This window comes from Tachyglossus aculeatus, chromosome 2, assembly GCF_015852505.1.
Source record: "Tachyglossus aculeatus isolate mTacAcu1 chromosome 2, mTacAcu1.pri, whole genome shotgun sequence".
Taxonomy (NCBI): domain Eukaryota; kingdom Metazoa; phylum Chordata; class Mammalia; order Monotremata; family Tachyglossidae; genus Tachyglossus; species Tachyglossus aculeatus.
In genome coordinates this window covers 4,998,121-5,021,972 of record NC_052067.1, presented here as the reverse complement: position 1 = coordinate 5,021,972, position 23,852 = coordinate 4,998,121, and the positions used below count along the sequence as shown (strand labels likewise).

General features: G+C 47.3%; 1 protein-coding gene across 1 annotated transcript in view; it reads left to right on the top strand.

The window, feature by feature from the left end:
* Positions 1-23,852, top strand: part of THSD7A (thrombospondin type 1 domain containing 7A) — a 329,576-nt gene that overhangs the window by 265,526 nt on the left and 40,198 nt on the right. The window contains exons 15-18 of the mRNA XM_038770315.1: positions 5,787-5,792; positions 7,926-8,059; positions 16,713-16,866; positions 22,010-22,151. Of these exons, the coding sequence (XP_038626243.1) occupies positions 5,787-5,792; positions 7,926-8,059; positions 16,713-16,866; positions 22,010-22,151 (436 nt within the window). The remainder of the gene's footprint in view (positions 1-5,786; positions 5,793-7,925; positions 8,060-16,712; positions 16,867-22,009; positions 22,152-23,852) is intronic.

Genomic DNA, 23,852 nt, shown 5'->3' with positions numbered 1-23,852 from the left:
TGTGTGCTGAGCACTGTACTAAGCGCTTGGGAAGTACAAGTCGGCAACATATAGAGACGGTCCCTACCCAACAGTGGGCTCACAGTCTAGAAGGGGGAGACAGACAACAAAACAAAACATATTAACAAAATAAAATAAATAGAATAAATATGTACAAATAAAATAAATAGAGTAATAAATATGTATAAGCATATATACATATATACAGGTGCTGTGGGGAGGGGAAGGAGGTAAGGTGCGGGGGGGTGGGGAGGGGGAGTCAGTATCTCCATCGCCAGATCAGGTATTCCTATCCCATTGGATATTCCCAGCCAATCACGTATTCCCAGCCAATCAGCTATTCCTAGCCCATTGGATATTCGCAGCCAGTCAGGTATCCCTAGCCCTTTGGGTATTCCCAGCCAATCGCGTATTCCCAGCCAATCAGCTATTCCTAGCCAATTGGATATTCACAGCCAGTCAGGTATCCCTAGCCCTTTGGGTATTCCCAGCCAATTGCATATTCCTAGCCTATTGGATATAGTAACAGTACTAATTATGATATCTGTTAAGTGCTTCCTTTGTGCCAAGCACTGTAGATACAGGGTAGTCAGGTTGTCCCACGTGGGGCTCACAGTCTTAATCCCCATTTTCCAGATGAGGCAACTGTGGCCCAGAGAAGTGAAGTGATTTGCCCCAGGTCACACAGCAGACAAGTGGCGGAGCCGGGATTAGAACCCATGACCTTCTGACTCTTAGGCCCGGGCTCTATCCACTATGCCTTGCTGATTGGGTATTCCTAGGCTGTTGGGCATTCCCAGACATTCGTGTCTTCCTAGCCCGTTGAATAGTCACGCTGATCAGATATTCCTACCCCATTGGATATTCCCGACCGATTGGGTATTCCTAGTCCACTGGGTATTCAGTATTGGCTGGATATTGGTATTGGCTGGGAAGCCAATTGGGAATTCCTAGCCTATTGAGCATTCCCGGCCAATTCTTGACTAATTGACTATTCACAGAAGCCAGGTATTCCCAGCCGAGAGAACGCGTGCTCCCATCCGGCCCGCCTTCAGCAGGGATGCTGCAGATTAAGGGGCCAAAGGGTGTCTCTGAGACCGCACGTGTTAGGCGGAGGGTCACGCGATGAGGGGGGGAGAGGAGCGACCTCCCAAACCACTGATCTGATGAAGAATGTCCCCCTCGGCCGTGACTTTGGGCCCATATTGGATGGCCTCCAGCTGCTCTGTGGGTTGGGGCAGGTGCCTAGAGCCTCCATGTAAGGGGCACCTTCCCCTGCACCCCCTACCCCCCAGTCCTGCCAACTCCCACCCCTGTGCCCTCAGTGACACCCCCTGAAATGACTCGTGTCATTGGCTGATACTCCCTAACCTCTGACCAAAGCAGCTCTGGCCACAACTCATGGAGATGGCTCTCATTCATTCAGTCGTATTTATTGAGCACTTACTGTGTGCAGAGCACTGTACTAGGCGCTTGGGAAGTACAAGTTGGCAACATATAGAGATGGTCCCTACCCGACAGCGGGCTCACAGTCTAGAAGACAAACCTTCCCTGTCTCTATGTGTTTGTGTGTGTGTGTTGTCACTGGGACACAACTGCACTCCAGGACAGGGCCTAGATTGGGGACCCTCGCCCATTCACACCCTTTGGGTCCACAGCAATCCTCCTCTCTCCTCTCCGCCTCCCGCCCCTTTCTCTTCCCCACCGCTCAGCCGAATCCCAGATTTTTCCGGGCCTTAATAGTTAAAATCTCAGGGGGAAAGAGACTCCAATTATCCTCTCGTGCCACCTCAGTTTAAACCAGAAAGGGTGGAGAAATGAGCAGGTTGGTGCTCTCCACAACAATCCTCCTCTCTCCTCTCCACCTCCCGCCCCTTTCTCTTCTCCACCGCTCAGCCAAATCCCAGATTTTTCCAGGCCTTAATGGTTAAACTGTCAGGGGGACAGAGACTCCAATTACCCTCTCATGCCACCTCAGCTTAAATCAGAAAGGGTGGAGAAATGAGCAGGTTGGTGCCCTCCACAACAATCTTCCTCTCTCCTCTCCGCCTCCTGCCCCTTTCTCTTCCCCACCGCTCAGCCGAATCCCAGATTTTTCCAGGCCTTAATGGTTAAACTGTCAGGGGGACAGAGACTCCAATTATCCTCTCATGCCACCTCAGCTTAAATCAGAAAGGGTGGAGAAATGAGCAGGTTGGTGCTCTCCACAACAATCCTCCTCTCTCCTCTCCACCTCCCTCCCCTTTCTCTTCCCCACCGCTCAGCCAAATCCCAGATTTTTCCGGGCCTTAATGGCTAAACTCTCAGGGGGACAGAGACTCCAATTATCCTCTCGTGCCACCTCAGCTTAAATCAGAAAGGGCGAAGAAATGAGCAGGTTGGTTGGAAAAAATCCCCCCGAGCTGCTCCGTGAAGCGGGAAGGTCCAAGCTATGAAAGTGCCCCGGGGTTTTGTTTTGTTTCGTTTTTGCTTTCACCCGACTGCAATTTACCACCTCTGAACTCTCCATCCTGCCTTTCAGATGAATTTGGACCTCTGTCTGGCTCAGGTGCATGTCTGGCTTCTTATTTGGAGTTGAAATCAGGCGTGATATTTTCCAGAGCTCCTAGAGGGGATTTGATAAGACCAGGGAGAGATTATGTGGCTTCCTACTTCACAAAATAAATATTATAGCTGAGCTTCATCGTGCTCGTTTGGGGCCGAGATTAGACAAAAATAAGTGGTTGGGGTTGAAAGAAATTCAAAGCGAGCTTCGATAGCAAATTTGTGTAGCAAGGGATTTAGGATTAAAAAGTATTTTGCCTACAAAAAGGGCCCTGAATCACTCTAACCCAGTGGCTTCTTTTTACAGTATTTCATTCAATCGAATTTATTGTGCACTTACTGTATGCAAAGCACTGTACTAAGCACATGGGAGAGTACAGTATAAAAACAAACAGACACATCCCTGACTACGTTCATTCAATCGTATTTATTGAGCGCTTACTGTGCGCAGAGCACTGTAAACAAGATATCTAGAGATGAGTGTTTGTTAAGCACTTACTATGTGCCAGGCGCTGTACTAAGTGCTGGGAGAGATAGAAGCTAATCAGGGTGGACACGGTGCATGTCCCACTTGGGGCTCACAATCTTAATCCCCATCTTCCGGTAACTGAGGTAACCGAGGCACAGAGAGGTGTGTGCTCTGCAGACAGTAAGTGCTCAATAAATACAGTGGATTGACTGACTGACTGAAGTGACCTATCCAAGGTCACACAGCAGACGAGCGGCAGAGCCGGAATTAGAACCCAGGTTCTCTGAGTCCCAAGCCGGTGCTCTATCCACTAGGCCATGCTGCTTTTTTCCAGTAGTGTGTGTTGTGTGTGTGCTTGTGTTTGTGTATGTGTCCTACTGAACCATTGAAAACCTGAGCCCGTTGTTGGGTAGGGACCGTCTCTATATGTTGCCGATTTGTACTTCCCAAGCGCTTAGTGCAGTGCTCTGCACACAGTGAGCGCTCAATAAATACGGTTGAATGAATAATGGTTGTGGAATAATTCTGCATTTAATGATGATGGTATTTGTTAAGTGCTTACTATGTGCAAAGCACTGTTCTGAGCGCTGGGCATTTCTCAGTGGGTGGCTTTTCCATAAAGAAAGTGGTTTTCCACGCTTGCCCTTCCTCTTCGGCGAGCATCCCCGGCTCCTGCTGGGAGGACAGGCTCAGGAAGGCTCCCGACACCAACATCCATGGACTGCTGCCGCTTTCTAGTGTCTCTCCCAGCTCCGGACGCCCCAATAATCCTGGGAATCACAGACAACCACCGTCACTGCCGACCCCAGCCCAGATTGCGGGAGGGTTGCGGTCCTGGGGGGGCCGGAGATCTTGTCCCTGGGGATCGTCATCGCCGCACGGAATTGCTCCCGGCTTCCGGGCCTGAGGAAGACTCTGAAAGAGGGTCTTTCAGGTGGTGGAAGTGTGTGTGTGTGTGTTTGTGTGTATACGGATATTCCCAAAAGGCAAGTCTTCATTCAACCGGCCAGCCAAGAAGCCAACTCTGAGAAGGACAGCGATCCTCCACAGATGGTGGAAGTGTGTGTGTGTGTTTGTGTGTATACGGACATTCCCAAAAGGCAAGTCTTCATTCAACCGGACATCCAAGAAGCCAACTCTTAGAAGGACAATGATCCTCCAAAGCCGCGGCCAATCCCGGCCCCGAGGACAAGGGTGCCGCTTCCGAGCCATGGTCGGACTGCTCCCATCCCCTAGTAGAGGCCTGAGAGGGGAGGGGGCTGCTTTGTTCCCTCAGCCATTTCATTTCTTCATTCCTTCAATCGTACTTATCGAGCATTTACTGTGTGCAAAGCACTGTTCTAAACACTTGGGAGAGTACAATATACAACGTACAATGTACAATGAACAGACACATTCCCTGCCACAACAAACAAACATAAAACCCTTTGTCCCCTCTAGACTGTAAATTTGTTGTGGGCAGGGACTGTGTCTGTTATTTTCTTTTATTTCTAGACTGTGAGCCTACTGTTGCGTAGGGATCGTCTCTAAATGTTGCCAACTTGTACTTCCCAAGTGCTTAGTACAGTGCTCTGCACACAGTAAGTGCTCAATAAATACGATTGAATGAATGAATGAATATGGTATTTGTTAATTGCTTATTACGTGCCAGGCACTATCCTAAGCTCTAGGGTAGATATGAGATTTGTTCAGTCGTATTTATTGAGTGCTTACTGTGTGCAGAGCACTGTACTAAGTGCTTGGGAAGTAGGAGATAATAATGATGATGGTATTTATTAAGTGCTTACTATGTGCAGAGCACTGTACTAAGCGCTTGGGAAGTACAAGATAGTAATGATGATGGTATTAAGTGCTTACTATGTGCAAAGCACAATTCTAAGTACTGGAGAGGTTACAAGGTGATCAGGTTGTCCCACGGGGGGCTCACAGTCTTAATCCCCATTTTACAGATGAGGGAACTGAGGCACAGAGAAGTGAAGTGACTTGCCCAAAGTCACCCAGCTGACAATTGGCGGAGTGGGGATTTGAACCCATGACCTCCAACTCCCAAGCCCGGGCTCTTTCCACTGAGCCACGCTGCTTCTCTGAGATAATCAGGTTGGACAGAGGCCCTGTCCCTTATGGTCTTCACAATCTTAATCTCCATTTTACAGATGGGGGACTGAGGCCAGAGAAGTGAAATGATTCACCCAAGGTCACCCCGTGGACAAGTGGCAGAGCCGGAGTTAGAACCAGCGTGGCTCAGTGGAAAGAGCCAGGGCTTTGGAGTCAGTGGTCATGGGTTCAAATCCCGGCTCCGCCAACTGTCAGCTGGGTGACTTTGGGCAAGTCACTTCGCTCCTCTGGGCCTCAGTTCCCTCATCTGTCAAATGGAGATGAAGACTGTGAGCCCCCCGTGGGACAACCTTATATCCTCCCCAGCACTTACAGCAGTGTTTTGTGCATAGTAAGCACTTAACAAATGTCATCATCATCATTATTATTATTATTATTATTATTATTAAAGAAAATTTTAAAAAAAACCCAGGTCCTTCTGATTCCCAGGCCTGGGCTCTATCCACTGGGCCAAGCTGCTTCTCTATTGTTGTATGTTGTAACTCTCCTGAGCGCTTAGTTCAGTACTCTGCACATTGAAAGCACTCAATAAATGCTATTGACTGTCTGACTGACTGATACCCAATGGTTCATGTGTTTTTTCCCAAGTTATTGACGGCTCTCTCTGCTTTCTCTCCCTTTGTTCCTTTGTTCCTGTTCCTGTTCCTGCTCTCTCTAGGCTCAGGTAAGATTCAACCTCCTATCGGTGCCCCTCTCCTTCAGCCCAGTGGTGGGCCACCATTTTCACTCATTCATTCATTCAATCGTATTTATTGAGCGCTTACTGTGTGCACTGCACTGTACTAAGCGCTTGGGAAGTACAAGTTGGTTTTGATTCCTGTCTTCACCTGCCTGAGGGGCCATAGCTGGCCTCTGAGATTCTTCTTGGGAGGGATGATAATAATAATAATAATAATAATGATGGCATTTATTAAGCGCTTACTATGTGCAAAGCACTGTTCTAAGCGCTGGGGAGGTTACAAGGTGATCAGGTTGTCCCACGGGGGGCTCACAGTTTTAATCCCATTTTACAGATGAGGTAACTGAGGCCCAGAGAAGTGAAGTGACTTGCCCAGAGTCACACAGGTGACAAGTGGCGGAGCCGGGGTTTGAACCATATCCAAAGGGAGATGACCTTTTTTTATGGGTTGCGTTAAATGCTTACTATACTATGGACTAAGCGCTGGGGTAGACACCAAAAAAAATCAGGTTGGACACAGTCCCCGTCAAACATGGAGTTTACAGGCTTAATCCCCGTTTTGCAGATGAGGAAACTGAGGCACAGAGAAGTGAAGTGTCGTGCTTAAGGTCACGTGGCAGACAAGCGGCGGAGGTGGGATTTGAACCCAGGTCCTTCTGACGGCCAGGCCTGAGCTCTATTCACTCGCTAGGCCACACTGCTTCCTGGGAGCCCACTGTTGGGTAGCGACTGTCTCTACATGTTGCCAACTTGTACTTCCCAAGCGCTCAGTACAGTGCTCTGCACACAGTAAGCGCTCAGTAAATACAATTGAATCAATGAATGGGTGATTTGAGGATGACCTTGGTTTGGTGTCCATTCAGAGGCGGGACAGATTTCCCTCTGCTGGGCTTTGCCATGGTTTTCTCAGAGTGATGTCAAGCGACCCCCCGAAAGGTCCTCCTCCTGCAGAACACAGTGCATTCTGGGGAGCTAGTGGTTGCACTTCCCAAGCGCTTAGTACAGTGCTCCGCACACAGTTTCCTGGCTGTACTGCCTGGTTATTTGTTATACTCCAGTTACACCCAGGAAATAAATATTTTAGTACTTGGAGGTGCAAACTTCATACAAAATACTAGCGGTGGGGGGAAAATGACAATAATAATAATAATCATAGTGGTATTTTGTCAAGCACAGCGCTAAGCACTGGAGTAGAATCAATCGGTCAGTGTCATTTATTGAGAACCTTTTTTTGTTTTGTTGTCTGTCTGCCCCTTCTAGACTGTGAGCCCGCTGTTGGGTAGGGACTGTCTCTATATGTTGCCAACTTGTACTTCCCAAGCGCTTAGTACAGTGCTCTGCACACAGTAAGCGCTCAATAAATACGATTGAATGAATGAATGAATGAGAAGCTATTATATGTAAAGTACTATATTACTCTAAGCAGCGTGAGAAGCAGCGTGGCTCAGTGAAAAGAGCCCGGGTTTTGGAGTCAGAGGTCATGGGTTCAAATCCCGGCTCCACTGAACACTGTACTAAGCGCTTGGGAAGTACAAGTTGGCAACACACAGTAAGCGCTCAGTAAATACAATGGAATGAATGATAAGCTTGCCATTCCCTAGTCTCCAGGGAGGGTCCTAATTCATTCATTCATTCATTCAATCGTATTTATTGAGTGCTTACTGGGTGCAGAGCACTGTACTAAGCGCTTGGGAAGTCCAAGTTGGCACCATATAGAGAGGGTCCCTGCCCAACAGTGGGCTCATAGTCTAACGGCTTGTTAAGTCTTGGTAGGCGTCCTGTCGGTCCGTGCCGTCTTGCAGTCTCCCACGAGACCCCTGCTCCATCAGCCCTCCGCACTCATTCATTCATTCAATCGCATTTATTAAGCGCTTACTGTGTGCAGAGCACTGTACTAAGCGCTTGGGAAGTCCAAGTTGGCAACATATAGAGACGGTCCCTACCCAACAGTGGGCTCACAGGCTAGAAAATGAAACCCCCCGGTCTCCCCTCTGTTGTGGATCCATCACCCTCGTCCTCCCCGTGGCCGGCGGTCATAGGCCCCACTCCGACCCCGCGGAGGGGGGATCGACTCGGCCTTCATACTTACGGTGGGTGGGCGGGGGGTCCGGTTTCCAGGTGTATGAAGTCGTCCCGTGTCACAGCGACTGCGGCCAGTACATCTGGATCGCCGAGCCCTGGAGCGTCTGCAAGGTGACCGTGGTGGACATGAAGGACAACTGCGGAGAGGGCGTCCAGACCCGAAAAGTGAGGTAACCCAAAAACTCCATCAACCGATGGCATCTATTGAGCACTTATTGGTCATCAGTTGGTTGGTTTTATGGGATTTGTCGAGCACGTGCTCCGTGCCAGGCACTGTACTAAGCGCTGGGATGGATCCAAGCTAATGAGATTGGACGCGGTCATTCATTCAGTTGTATTATTTATTGAGCGCTTACTGTGTGCAGAGCACCGTACTAAGCGCTTGGGAAGTCCAAGTTGGCCACATCTAGAGACGGTCCCTACCCAACAGCGGGCTCACAGTCTAGAAGGGGGATACAGAGAGCGAAACAAAACATATTGACAAAATAAAAGAAATAGAATAAATATGTACAAATAAAATCAATAAAGAGTAATAAATAGGTGCAAACATATACACATTCATTCATTTCATTAAATTGTATTTATTGAGTGCTTACTGTGTGCAGAGCACCGTACTAAGCGCTTGGGAAGTCCAAGTTGGCAACATCTAGAGACGGTCCCTACCCAACAGCGGGCTCACAGTCTAGAAGCGGGAGACAGAGAGCAAAACAAAACATATTGACAAAATAAAAGAAATAGAATAAATATGTACAAATAAAATCAATAAAGAGTAATAAATAGGTGCAAACATATACACATTCATTCATTTCATTAAATTGTATTTATTGAGTGCTTAGTGTGTGCAGAGCACTGTACTAAGCGCTTGGGAAGTCCAAGTTGGCAACATCTAGAGACGGTCCCTACCCAACAGCGGGCTCACAGTCTAGAACGGAAAGACAGAGAACAAAACAAAACATATTGACAAAATAAAATAAATAGAATAAATATATACAAGTAAAATAAATAAAGAGAGTAATAGATCTGTGCAAAATATATACATATATACAGGTGCTGTGGGGAGGGGAAGGAGGTAAGACGGGGTGATGGAGAGGGGGAGGAGGGGGAGAGGAAGGAGGGCGTTCAGTCTGGGAAGGCCTCCTGGAGGAGGTGAGCTCTTAGTAGGGCTCTGTTCTTTGGTTGGTTGATTTCATGGTATTTGTCAAGTGCGTGCTCCCTGCCAGGCACTGTACTAAGCGCTGGGATGGATCCAAGCTAATCAATCAATCAATCAATCGTATTTATTGAGCGCTTACTATGTGCAGAGCACTGTATGAGCACTAATGAGATTGGACACGGTCCAACGTGGGGCTCAGAGTCCTAACCCCTATTTTACTGATGAGGTCACAGAGGCCCAGAGAAGTGAAGTAACTTTCCCAAAGTCACACAGCAGACAGTGGTGGAGCCGGGATTAGAACCCAGGTCCTTTCATTCATTCATTCAATCGTATTTATTGAGCGCTTACCGTGTGCAGAGCACTGTACTAAGCGCTTGGGAAGTCCAAGTTGGCAACATATAGAGACGGTCCCTACCCAACAGTGGGCTCACAGTCTAGAAGACCCACACTCGATCCACTAGGCCGAGCTGCTGCTTGTTATGTACAAGGTGCTGTACTAAGCGCTTGGAAGAGGACAATCCAACAGAATTAGTGGACACAGTCCCTGTCCATAACGAGTTTCCAGTCTAGAGAGGGAAACAGACATGAACATATATAAGTTATTTATAATAAATAATTTAATGATATGTGCATAAATAGGGACCGTCTCTATATAATAATAATAATAATGGCATTTATTAAGCGCATACTATGTGCAAAGCACTGTTCTAAGCGCTGGGGAAGTTACAAGGTGATCAGGTTGTCCTACGGGGGACTCACAGTCTTCATCCCCATTTGACAGATTGGGAACTGAGGACCAGAGAAATGAAGTGACTTGCCCAAGGTCACACAGCTGACAATTGACGGAGCAGGGATTTGAACCCATAACCTCTGACTCCAAAGCCCGGGCTCTTTCCCCTGAACCACGCTGCTTCTCTGTTGCCGACTTGTACTTCCCAAGCGCTTAGTACAGTGCTCTGCGCACAGTAAGCGCTCAATAAATACGATTGAATGAATGAAAGTGTAGTGGGGCTGGGGGTGGGGGGAAATATCAAAGGGTCAAAGGTCACAGATCCAAGTGTAAAGACGATGCGGAAGGGAGCGGGAGCCGGGGGAAAAAGCGCTCAGAACTGGACCATCCCCAGGAATTCAGAGGGTACAAAGCCAGGGGGCAAAGGAATTGTCCATTTCCTCATCCGCTTCCTTCCTTCCTGGGAGTTTTCATGTCCGGAAGAGTATTGTGATCAGATCACGGATGATCAGAGTATTGTGATCATGCGTCCTATAATCCTCGGGATGGGAAGAGCCCGCTGTGACCGCCTCTATATGTTGCCAACTTGTACTTCCCAAGCGCTTAGTACAGTGCTCTGCACACAGTAAGCGCTCAATAAATACGATTGAATGAATGAATGAGCGGGACACTAGGAGGGAGAGACGCAAGCAGCGTCAGGAATTGTGGTTAACAGATGCAATGGGGCGGCAAGGGGCCATCTTTTCCTGCACATAATAATAATAATGATGGTATTTGTTAATAATAATAACAATGATGGCATTTATTAAGTGCTTACTATGTGCCAAGCACTGCTCTAATGATGCAGTAGTAACTGTCGCCCTTTGTGTTTGTAACCACCCCAGCACTTAGGACAGTTCCTGGCACCTAGTAAGATCTTAACAAATACCAGAATTAGAATTATCATTATTTATGGTATTTGTTAAGCGCTACTTCTCTTGTGCGCTGTTTCTTACAGTGCCCAACACTGCACTACACGCTAAGATAAATGCTTGTTAATCAGGTTGGACACAGTCCGTGTCCCACGTGGGGCTCCCGGTCTTAAACCCGTTTTACAGATGAGAGAACTGAGGCAGGGAGAAGGGAAGTGACATGCCCAAGGTCTCCCAGCAGATAAGTGGCAGAGCTGGGATTAGAACCCAGGTCCTTTCACTCCCAGGCCTGGGCTCTATCCACTAGGCCATGCTGCTTCCTACATGGGGCTAATAATCTGAGCGGGGGGAGAACAGGTATTGAATCCCCACTTTGCAGATCAGCAGCAGTAGAAGTAATAATAATAATGGCATTTATTAAGTGCTTACTATGTGCAAAGCACTGTTCTAAACGCTGGGGAGGTTACAAGGTCATCAGGTTGTCCCACGGGGAGGCTCACAGTCTTAATCCCCCTTTTACAGATGAGGTAACGGAGGCCCAGAGAAGTGACGTGACTTACCCAAAGTCACACAGCTGACAGTTGGCGGAGCCGGGATTCGAACCCATGAACTCTGACTCCAAAGCCCGGGCTCTTTCCACTGAGCCTCGCTGCTTCTGTAGTAGTAGCCTCAGTAGTAGTAGTAGCATTCATTCATTCACTCATTCGATTGTATTTATTGAGCGCTTACCGTGTGCAGAGCACTGTACTAAGCACTTGGAGAGTACAGTGCTTTCCAAGGATAAGGTTCCAAGGATGGAACCACATTTATTAAGTGCTTACTATGTGCAAAGCACTGTTCTAAGCGCTGGGGAGGTTACAAGGTGATCAGGTTGTCCCACGGGGGGCTCACAGTCTTCATCCCCATTTTACAGATGAGGTAACGGAGGCCCAGAGAAGTTAAGTGACTTACCCAAAGTCACACAGCTGACTGTTGGCGGAGCCGGGATTCGAACCCATGAACTCTGACTCCAAAGCCCGGGCTCTTTCCACTGAGCCTCGCTGCTTCTGTAGTAGTAGCCTCAGTAGTAGTAGTAGCATTCATTCATTCACTCATTCGATTGTATTTATTGAGCGCTTACCGTGTGCAGAGCACTGTACTAAGCACTTGGAAAGTACAGTGCTTTCCAAGGATAAGGTTCCAAGGATGGAACCGCAAGGATAAGGAGAGACAGTGCCTGCCCACAACAGGCTTACAATCTAATGGCAGCTCTAGTAGCTGTTGCAGTAGTAGTATTAGTTCCTTCTGTCTACAGTGAAACTGGGGACAGGCCACATCTCGAAATCGATCCTCTTGGTGCCACAGCTCTTTCTCCTGAAGGAAGAAAGCCGGAGGATTAACCCGCGGGCTCCGATTTTCTGGGAGGAAAACAGGAAACCAATCCATGCCAGCGAGCGAAGGGGTCCGAAAGATTCCCCTTTTGTCCTAAACCCAAAATCCAAACACTCTCTTGGTGCATGAGAGCGGATAAATTCAACCTCAAGCTCAGCCCTTCTGTAATGAAAGGCCGGTGAGCTCCCCGGGGACCCAGATGAGCAGGGCGGGAGAGTCCCGCGGATTTGTAACGCACAGGCGGGTGAGTCTCTATATGTTGCCAATTTGTACTTCCCAAGCGCCTAGTACAGTGCTCTGCACACAGTAAGCGCTCAATAAATACAATTGATGATGATGATGATGTGTACATTGTCGGTTTGTCAAATGAGAGGAGTCTCCAGCCCTCGCGAGCGGTTGAAGTTGGAAGCTCGGGGCTCCCGGGTCCTGATGAGAAGCGAACTTTGCAGAGCTTGTGAAATTATAAACCGTGGGAGAAAAGAGATGCCACCCACAAAGTTGGGGCTGCCCTCAGAGAAGGTGGCAATTTTCATTTTCTTTTCAAAGGGTGACTTCTGTCCTGACCCCCAGCAGCCAGAGCGAAAGGCGATCCTTTGAGGCCACTGTGTGAGGAGTTTTAATGAGATCAAAAGCCTTGCTTCGATTTTCCCATTCAGGCAGGGGAAGGAAATTCATCCGGCGTCCAACTTTCTCTCGCTTCAGGGCTTTGCCTCCGAAGGTTAGAGAAGCAGCGTGGCCTAGTGTGTGGAGCCCGGGCCTGGGAATCAGAAGGACCTGGGTTCTAATTCCAGCTCCGCCACTTGTCCGCTGTGCAAATCACTTCACTTCTCCGTGCCTCAGTTGCCTTATCTGTAAAAAGTGGCGGTGAAGAGCAGGGTCTGTGTCCAACTTGATTTATCTGTTCCTACCCCAGGATTTAGTAATCTGTCAGTTGTATTTAATGTCATATTTATTGAGTGCTTGCTGTGTGCAGAGCACTCTGCTAAGCACTTGGGAAAGTATAATAGGACAATAAACAGACACATTCTCTGCCCACAGTAAGCTTACAGCCTAGAGGGGGAGACGGACATTAATATAAAAAGAAAAATTAAAGATGTGGACATAAGCAGTGTGGGGCTGGGAGGGGGAGATGAACAAAGGGAGCGAGTTGAGGGGACGCAGAAGGGAGTGGAGGAAGAGGAAAGGAGGATTTAGTCAGGGAAGGCCTCTTGGAGGAGGTGGCCTTCAATAAGGCTTTGAAGGGCAGGGGGGGAGAGTAAGGTAGTAAGTGCCTGACACATCATAAGCATAATCATAAATTCTATTGAAAAAAGTTAGGGTTCTCCACTACATTCCTGGATAAAATGGCATCCATTTGGCCATTCAATCCCCATTTTCCAGATGAGGTAAAGAAGTGACTTACCCCAAGGTCACACAACCTCCGTGCTAATCAAATTAGATATGGAGGGGCATTTGGGGTGAGGGGGGCAGACATGTGGCAGAGCCAGGATTAGAACCCAGGTCCTTCTGACTCTCAGGCCCGATAGTTATGTGCTGATGGTGAAAGTCAGACAGTATTCTATTATAATCCCAGGACTGTGAATTTTAGACTGTGAGCCCACTGTTGGGTAGGGACCGTCTCTATATGTTGCCAACTTGTGCTTCCCAAGCGCTTAGTACAGTGCTCTGCACACAGTAAGCGCTCAATAAATACGATTGATTGATTGATTGATTAAACCATTTTCCGCAGAAAGGGCTCAAAGAAATGACAAGGATGAAAATAAATTGTAAGACAGAGCGTTCCAAGCATTGCTTGTATCTACCCCAGCACTTAGCACAGTGCCTGGCACATAGTAAATGCTTAACAAATACCTTAATTATTGCTATTATTATTATTATTTCACTTATACTGCTGCTGCTACTACTACTACAACAGCTACTATTTACTTATTTATCTATTCATTTATTTATATTCAGTGTCTGTCTCCCCCGCTTGACTGTGAGCTCGTGGTGGGCAGGAATGTGTCTGCTTGTCGCTATATTGTACTCTCCCAAACGCTTAGTACAGTGCTTTGCACACAGTAAGCGTGCAGAAAATATGATTGAATGAATGAATGCCGACAGAAGGACAATATAAACCGTGTCTGGTCTGGGTCAGGGAGTGCTGCTTATTCATTCAATCGTATTTATTGAGCACTTACTGTGTGCGGAGCACTGGACTAAGCGCTTGGGAAGTACAAATCATTGGCTCTATGACTGAGGGAAGGGGAAAAAGGTTACAGGTGGTTAAAGAGAGCTCCTAAAGTGGAATTCCTTCAGGGACACCCTCTCCCTCCCGCCCCCAGTCCGTGAGCCCGTTGTGGGCAGAGATTGTCGCTCTTTATTGCTGTAATATACTTTCCAAGCGCTTAGTACAGTGCTCTGCACATGGTAAGCGCTCAATAAATATGAGTGAAGGAATGAATGGGTAATCTCAAACTGGTCCTTGGACATGGGTAAATTAACGGTATCATCTGAGGAAGCAGGATGAAGGAAAGGGGTGAAGCGAGCCAGGGCAAAGACCCTTGAGGGTGCCTCCTTGAAAGAAAGCATTGCTTTTTCCCACAGGGATGTTTTGGATGTCGGGATGAATGGCGTGATGGGGAAGGACCCAGTGTGGCCCAGGCCTGGGAGCCGGAAGGAGATGGCTTCTAATCCTGGCTCTGTCACTTGCCTGCTGTGTTATGTTTAGCAAGTCACTCAATTTCTCCTTAATAATAATAATTATGGTATTTATTAAGCGCTTTCTATGTGCCGGGTACTGCACTAAGCACTGGGGTGGGTACGAGCAAATCGGTTTGGACACAGTTCCCTGTTCCCAGTGGGGCTCACAGTCTCAATCTCCGTTTCACATCTGAGGCCCAGAGAAATGAAGTGACTGGTCCAAGGTCACACAGCAGATGAGTGGTGGAGTAGGGATTAGAACCCAGGGCCTGCTGACTCCCAAGCCCATGCTCTATTCACTCCCCCTGCTGCTTTCATTCATTCATTCAATCGTATTTATTGAGCGCTTACTGTGTGCAGAGCACTGTACTAAGTGCTTGAGAAGTGCAAATTGGGAACATATAGAGACAGTCCCTACCCAATAGCAGGCTCACAGTCTAGAAGGGGGAGACAGACAACAAAACAAGACATATTAACAAAATAAAATAAATAGAATAAATATGTACAAGTAAAATAAATAGAGTAATAAATATGTCAAACATTTATACATATATACAGGTGCTGTGGGGAGGGGAAGGAGGTTAGATGGGGGTATGGAGAGGGGGAGAAGGGGGAGAGGAAGGAGGGGGCTCAGCTGCTTCTCACTACACCATGCTGCTTCTCACTTACCTTGCCTCAGTTCCCTCCTCTGTAAAATGATTGCAACTGTGAGCCCCATGTGGGACAGGGACTGGGACCAACCAGATTTGCTTGTAATAATAATAATAATCATCATCATCATCAGTCGTATTTATTGAGCGCTTACTGTGTGCAGAGCACTGTACTAAGCACTTGGGACGTACAAGTTGGCAACATATAGAGACAGTCCCTACCCAACAGTGGGCTCACAGTCTAAAAGGGGGAGACAGAGAACAAAACCAAACATACTAACAAAATAAAATAAATAGAATAGATATGTACAAGTAAAATACATAAATAAATAAATGGAGTAACAAATATGTACAAACATATATACATATATGCAGGTGCTGTGGGGAAGGGAAGGAGGTAAGATGGGGGGATGGAGGGGGGAGGAGGGGGAGAGGAAGGAAGGGGCTCAGTCTGGGAAGGCCTCCTGGAGGAGATGAGCTCTCAGTAGGGCCTTGAAGGGAGGAAGAGAGCTAGTTTGGCGGATGGGCAGAGGGAGGGCATTCCAGGCCCGGGGGATGACGTGGGCCGGGGGTCGATGGCGGGACAGGCGAGAACGAGGTACGGTAATAATAACGATGGCATTTATTAAGCGCTCACTATGTGCAAAGCACTGTTCTAAGTACTGGGGAGGTTAGGAGGTGATCAGGTTGTCCCACGGGGGGGGCCTCCCAGTCTTAATCCCCATTTTACAGATGAGGTAACTGAGGCATAGAGAAGTGAAGTGACTTGCCCCAAGTCACACAGCTGACAATTGGTGGAGCCGGGATTTGAACCCATGACCTCTGACTCGAAAGCCCGGGCTCGTTCCACTGAGCCACGCTGCTTCTGGCTGCTTGTACTTACTCCCCCTGTGGACTGTGAGCTCAGTGTGGGTAGGCCTTGTGTCTGTTCATTGTTCTACTGTCATCATCATCATCAATCGTATTTATTGAGCGCTTACTATGTGCAGAGCACTGTACTAAGCGCTTGGGAAGTCCAAATTGGCAACATATAGAGACAGTCCCTCCCCAACAGTGGGCTCACAGTCTAAAAGGGGGAGACAGAGAACAAAACCAAACGTACTAACAAAATAAAATAAATAGAATAGATATGTACAAATAAAATAAATACATAATTTATTTATTAATAAATGAATTAATAAATTTCCCCTTCCCTCTCCCAAGCGCTTAGTCCAGCGCTCTGCACACAGTAAGCGCTCAATAAATACGATTGAATGAACGCGCGAATGAATGAGGCTCCCCCGGCTCCCATTGTCCGCATCCTCACCTGCCCGAGTTCGCCCACAGGTGCATGCAGAACACGGTGGACGGGCCTTCAGACCATGTAGAGGACTACCTGTGTGACCCGGAGGAGATGCCCCTGGGGTCCAGAGAGTGCAAACTACCCTGTCCGGAGGACTGTGTCATGTCGGAGTGGGGCCTGTGGAGTAGATGCTCCTTGGTAAGTGGGTGTCCCGAGGGACTGTCTCTGTACTAACCGACCCCTCCTTGTCTCTCTCATCTCTGCTCCCACCGTTCACCGGTTGCCATCTTGGAGTCGCCATCTCGGTTGCTCCCAAGCCGGCCTTCCGGCCGCCTCCATCATCATCATCATCATCATCAATCGTGTTTATTGAGCGCTTACTGTGTGCAGAGCACTGTACTAAGCGCTTGGGAAGTCCAAGTTGGCAACATATAGAGACAGTCCCTACCCAACAGTGGGCTCACAGTCTCCATCCCCTCAGCCTTGCCGTTCTCCCGGATTGGAATTCCCTCCCGCCCCGTGGCTCTCATCATCATCATCATCATCAGTCGTATTTATTGAGCGCTTACTATGTGCACAGCACTGTACTAAGCGCTTGGGAAGTACAAATTGGCAACATATAGAGACAGTCCCTACCCAACAGTGGGCTCACAGTCTAAAAGGGGGAGCCTCTCCCCGCCTTCAGATCCCTCCTTAATTCCCACCTCCTCCAACCGGTTTTCCACGTACCCCCAAGCTGTATCGTCCCTTCAGTCGACTTGAGCACTTGGATTTTATTTACGTCGTCTTTAGGGCTGATGCGCTTAGTACAGTGCTCTGCACGCAGTAAGCGCTCAATGAATACGATTGATGATGCGGGTGTGGAGAGAAGCAGCATGGCTTAGTGGGTAGAGCAGGGGACTGGGAGTCGGAAGGATCTGGGTTCTAATCCCGGCTCTGTGTGACATATTGTTTATTTGTTGTTGTGTTGTACTCTTCCGAGCCCTTAGTACAGTTCTCGGCACACAGTCGGCGCTCAGTAAATGCCAGTGACTGACTGCTCAGTAAATACTAGACTGACTGCTCTGTGACCTTGGGCAAGACACTTCACCTCTCTGTGCCTCAGTTTCCTCATCTGTAAAATGGGGATTAAGACCGTGAGGCCCATGTGGGACAGAGACTGTGTCCAACCCGATTTGCTTGTATCCACCCCGGCGCTTAGAATAGTGGCTGGCACCTAGTAAGCACTTAACAAATTCCACAATCATTATTATTACTATTATAACATTATTTGCCTGAATTTGACCTTTCTAGTTGTAAATATTTCAGTGCTCTTTAATGGTGATGATGATAATAATAATAATGATAATTGTGACATTTGTTAAGTATTTACTTTTTGTGCCAAGAACTGTACTAAATGATGGAGCACACATAAGATATTCAGGCCAGGCACGGTCCCTGCCCAACTTGGGGCTCACAGTCTAAGCAGGAGGGAGAACAACGGATGAGAAAACTGAGACATGGAGAAGTGAAATGACTTGCTCAAGATCACACAGCAGTCATTCATTCATTCAATCGTATTTATTGAGCGCTTACTGTGTGCAGAGCACCGTACTAAGTGCTTGGGAAGTACAAGTTGGCAGCATAGAGAGACGGCCCCTACCCAACAGCAGGCTCGCTGTCTAGAAGGGGGAGAGAGACAACAAAACAAAACATATTAACAAAATAAACAAAACAAAATAAACAAAATAACAAAATAACAAAATAAAATAAATAGAATGAATATGTACAAGTAAAATAAATAAATAGAGTAATAAATATGTACAAACATATATGCAGGTGCTGTGGGAGGTCGGGTGGAATAGTAATAATAATAATATTCATTGGTTCAATCGCATTTATTGAGCACCTACTGTGTGCAGAGCACTGTACTAGGCGCTTGGGAAGTCCGGGATTGGAACCTCAGTCCTCAGGCTCTAATGTCCAGGCTCTTTCCACTCAGCCACTCTGTTTCTCCCCTCGTTAAAATGTTGTATCCTCCTTTAGAATGTAAGCTTCTTGCGGATGGGAAATATTCTACCTCACAATGCCGTACTTCCCAAGGACCTAACAATGTATTGCCCTATCCAAACACTCAGTACATTCAGCTGTATTTACTGAGCACTTACTGCATGCGGAGCACTGTACTGAGTGCTTGGGAGACTACAATACAACAATAAACAGACATATTATGTACCCCTACTACTACAGAATACCACCCTAAACATTTGACAGGCTGATAAAGGGAGAGAAGACATGGCCCCTGCCCTTAAAGAACTTACAATCTAACAGGGAAGGCAGCTGTGAAAGGAATGACAGACAGGAGGAAGAAGAGAACCTGCTTTAGAGAATCAATCAATCAATCGTATTTATTGAGCACTTACTGTGTGCAGAGCACTGTACTAAGCGCTTGGGAAGTACAAGTTGGTAACATATAGAGACAGTCCCTACCCAACAGTGGGCTCACAGTCTCAGCGTGGCTCAGTGGAAAGAGCCCGGGCTTCAGAGTCAGAGGTCATGGGTTCAAATTCCGGCTCCACCAATTGTCAGCTGTGTGACCTTGGGCAAGTCACTTCTCTGCACCTCAGTGACCTCATCTGTAAAATGGGGATTAAGACTGGGAGCCCCCGTGGGACAACCTGATCACCTTGTATCCCCCTCCAGAGCTTAGAACAGTGCTTTACACATAGTAAGTGCTTAACAAATGCCATCATTATTATTATTATTATTTTAAGTCCTCACACTGACAAAAAATGAGACCCTGCAGAGAATGTACTGTCAAATGCTGAGGGGTTGGAGGCGGGGTGACTATCAAGGGCTTAAAGGGTAATAAGAAGAAGAAGAAGAAGAAGAATGGTATTTGTTAAGCTCTTACTATGTGCCAATCACTGTTCTCAGCGCTGGGATAGGTACAAGGTGATCAGGTTGTCCCACATGGGGCTCACAGTCTTAATCCCCATTTTCCAGATTAGGCAATTGAGGCACAGAGAAGTTAAGTGACTTGCCCAAAGTCACACAGCTGACAAGTGATGGAGCCAGGATTAGAACCCACGACCTCTGACTGTCAAGCCCAGGCTCTTGCCACTAAGCCACTGCTGCTTCTCTATAGTGATGATATTTGTTAAACGCTTTCTATGTGTCAAGCACTGTACTAAGCGCCGGGGGAGATACAAGCTAATCAGGTTGGACACTTAGTCCGTGTCCCACACTGGGCTCAGAGTCTTAATTCCCATTTTACGGATGAGGGAACTGAGCCCCAGAGAAGTGAAGTGACTTGCCCGAGGTCACACAGCAGACAAGTGCAGAGCTGGGATTAGAACCTGTTCATTCATTCAATCATATTTATAAGTGCTTACTGTGTGCAAAGCACTATACTAAGTGCTCTGCACACAGTAAGCGCTCAATAAATACGCTGGAATGAATGAATGCTTGGGAGAGCACAATATAACAACAAATAGACAAATTCCTGCTCACAGCGAGCTTACAGTCTAGAGGGGGAGACAGGAGTTAATATAAATACATAAATAAACGGATAAATAAATAAATTATGGGTCCTTCTGTCTCCCAGACTCGTGCTTAATCCACTAAGCCAAGCTGCTTCTCTACAGATCCAAGTGCAAAGATGATGTAAAAAGGAGAGTGGTGAGGAGAAATGAGGGCTTAATCGGAGAAGGCCTTTTGAAGGAGGTGTGATTTTAATAATGCTTCAAATAATAATAATAATAATAGTGGTATTTCTGAAGTGCTTACTATGTGCGAAGCATTGTTCTAAGCGCTGGGGAGGTTACAAGGTGATCAGGTTGTCCCATGGGGGGGCTCACAATCAAACTCAACAGGAACTTTTCAAACAACCTCGGGCAAGTCACCTCACTTCTCTGTGCTTCAGTTCCCGCATCTGTAAAATGGAGATTAAGGCGGTGAGCCCCATGTGAGACATGGACTGTGTCCAACCTGATTCACTCATTCATTCAGTCATATTTATTGAGCGCTTACTGTGTGCAGGGCACTGTACTAAGCGCTTGGAAACTACAATTCAGCCATAATAATAATAATGGCATTTATTAAGCACTTACTATGTGCAAAGCGCTGTTCTAAGCGCTGGGGAGGTTACAGGGTTGTCCCACGGGGGGGCTCGCCGTCTTCATCCCCATTTTCCAGATGAGGGAACTGAGGCCCAGAGAAGTGAAGTGACTTGCCCAAAGTCACATAGCTGACAGTTGGCGGAGGTGGGATTTTAGACTGTGAGCCCGCTGTTGGGTAGGGACTGTCTCTATATTTTGCCAATTTGTACTTCCCAAGCGCTTAGTACAGTGCCCTGCACATAGTAAGCGCTCAATAAATACGATTGATGATGATGATTTGAACCCATGTCCTCTGAATCCAAAGCCCGGGCTCTTGCCACTGAGACATGCTGCCTCTTTCTCAAAGGTGGGGAGAGCAGAAGAGGCAGGACTTGGGCTAGGGGTCAGCGGCCGGATAGATGAGGTGGGGGTCCAGTGAGTAGGCTGCCATCGGAGGAGTGAAGCGTGAGGTTACAGAGGCCCTTGACGGGACAATCAGGCACCTTTAAGCTGTGGAGGCAAGCTTGCACCACCTCATTAGTGACCCCTTTGTCTCACTATTCCTTCTTCATTTATTCATTCAATAGTATTTATTGAGCGCTTACTGTGTGCAGAGCACTGTAGTAAGCACTTGGGATGTCCAAGTTGGCAACATATAGAGACGGTCCCTACCCAACAGCGGGCTCACAGTCTAGAAGGGGGAGACAGACAACAAAACTAAACATATTAACAAAATAATATAAATAGAATATGTATAAATAGAGTAATAAATCCGTCCAAACATATATCCGTATATACAGGTGCTGTGGGGAGGGGAAGGAGGTAAGGCGAGGGGGGATGGGGGAGGGGGGAGAGGAAGGAGGGGGCTCAGTCTGGGAAGGCCTCCTGGAGGAGGTGAGCTCTCAGTAGGGCTTTGAAGGGAAATGTCATGCTCTAAATCTGCTCCAGAACCACTACAGCCTCCCTCCCGCACGGAGACCAGAACTCTATCCGTATGCTAGCTCTCAAGGTACTATGGTTTCACAAAATGGCAGAATTATGCTTTCTGCTTTTCTCTACCTTTCCCTGACTAAATAATTGTTTATCCTGGTTCTATTTTCTGCTTACGAGAATCGTTAGGACTGTCAAATTCATCCCTTGTCTTGCCTGAGAACCACATGACCGTCTATTTTTTTTCTTCTTTGAACAAAACTTGCGTCACATCTTTAAATGCGGTGCATTTCCTAACAATTCTTCTCCTCCTCGTCCTCCCCGTCACGAAGCCCTGCAATCAGACCAGCTTCCGACAGAGATCGGCAGATCCCATCAGACACCCCGATGAAGGGAGGGCCTGTCCTCAGGGGATCCAGCAGGAGCCCTGTGTTCTCAACAAAAACTGTTACCACTACGATTACAACGTCACAGGTAGGGTGTCTGCTTGTGTGTCAGTATCTGGGGCGACCTTTTCTGGGGTGCAAACCGTGGCACAGAATGAACGTGATGTGCCAGGATTAGCTTCGCGTCCATTTCGGAAACACCTTCTTGGTGCGAAACACTAGTAAACTCCTTCCTGGAGGAGTGGAGTTCGGGCCTGGGGGTCAAAACCTTCCAATCCCGGCTCCGCCGCTTGTCTGCTGTGTGACCTTGGGCGAGTCACTTGACTTCTCTGTCTATATGTATATATGTTTGTACATATTTATTACTCTATTTATTTATTTATTTTACCTCTACATACCTATCCTATTTATTTTATCTTGTTAGTACGTTTGGTTTTGTTCTCTGTCTCCCCCTTCTAGACTGTGAGCCCACTGTTGGGTAGGGACTGTCTCTATATGTTGCCGACTTGTACTTCCCAAGTGCTTAGTACAGTGCTCTGCACACACTGAGCGCTCAATAAATGCGATTGATTGATTGATTAATTCTGTGGCCCTCAGGTACCTCATCTGCAAAAAAAGGGGGTTAAGACTGTGAACGCATTGTGGGGCACGGACTGTATCCAACCTGATTATCTTGGATTATCTCCAGCGCTTAGTAGAGTGTCTGGCACATAGGAATAATGATGGCATTTATTAAGCGCTTACTATGTGCAAAGCACTGTTCTAAGTGCTGGGAAGGTTACAAGGTGATCAGGTTGTCCCACGGGGGGCTCACGGCCTAAATCCCCATTTTCTAGATGAGGTAACAGGCACGGAGAAGTGAAGTGACTTGCCCAAAGTCACCCAGCTGACAGTTGGCGGAGCTGGGATTTGAACCCAAAGCCCGTGCTCTTTCCACTGAGCCACGCTGCTTCTCTTTTGCTTTACTTTTCATAGTAAAAGCTTAACAAATGTTATAAAAAAAAAAGCGAGGGGGGGGTCCCAAGCAGGAGGAAGGGTGTCAGCAGCGGGAGAGACTAAAGTCAGGCACTGTGAGTAGCTTACTTTGAAGGGAATGAATCAATCAATCAATTGTATTTATTGAGCGCTTCCTGTGTGCAGAGCACTGTACTAAGCACTTGGGAACGGTTCCAGTTGGCAACAATGAAGAGCATGAGCTGGGGTGTGGTGGGAGAAGAGAGTAGGTAGAAAGGAATTCACCACCAACATGGGAAGTTGATCCTAACAGGGACTTGTAGCCCTTTATTATCGCCCATATGGAGTGCTCTGCCAAGAAGCAAATGCTAGTTGTGGTCATTACATTGTAGTCAATGTGTTGCCAATTTCTATTTCCCAAGCGCTTAGTACAGTGCTCTGCACATAGTAAGCGCTCAATAAATACGATTGATGATGATGATGATGATTACAGTAGTAGTAGTAGAGAAGGAGTATGGCTCGGTGGAAAGAGCCCGGGCTTTGGAGTAAGAGGTCATGGGTTCAAATCCCGTCTCCGCCAATTGTCAGCTGTGTGACTTTGGGCAAGTCACTTAGCTTCTCTGGGCCTCAGTTACCTCATCTGTAATTAAGACTGTGAGCCCCATGTGGGACAACCTGATCACCTTGTGACCTCCCCAGCGCTTAGAACAGTGCTTTGCACATAGTAAGCGCTTAATAAGTGCCATCATTCATTGTCATATTTTTTTGTATATTTGTACATATTTATTCTTCTATTTATTTTATTAATGATGCGCATAGAACTACATTTCTATTT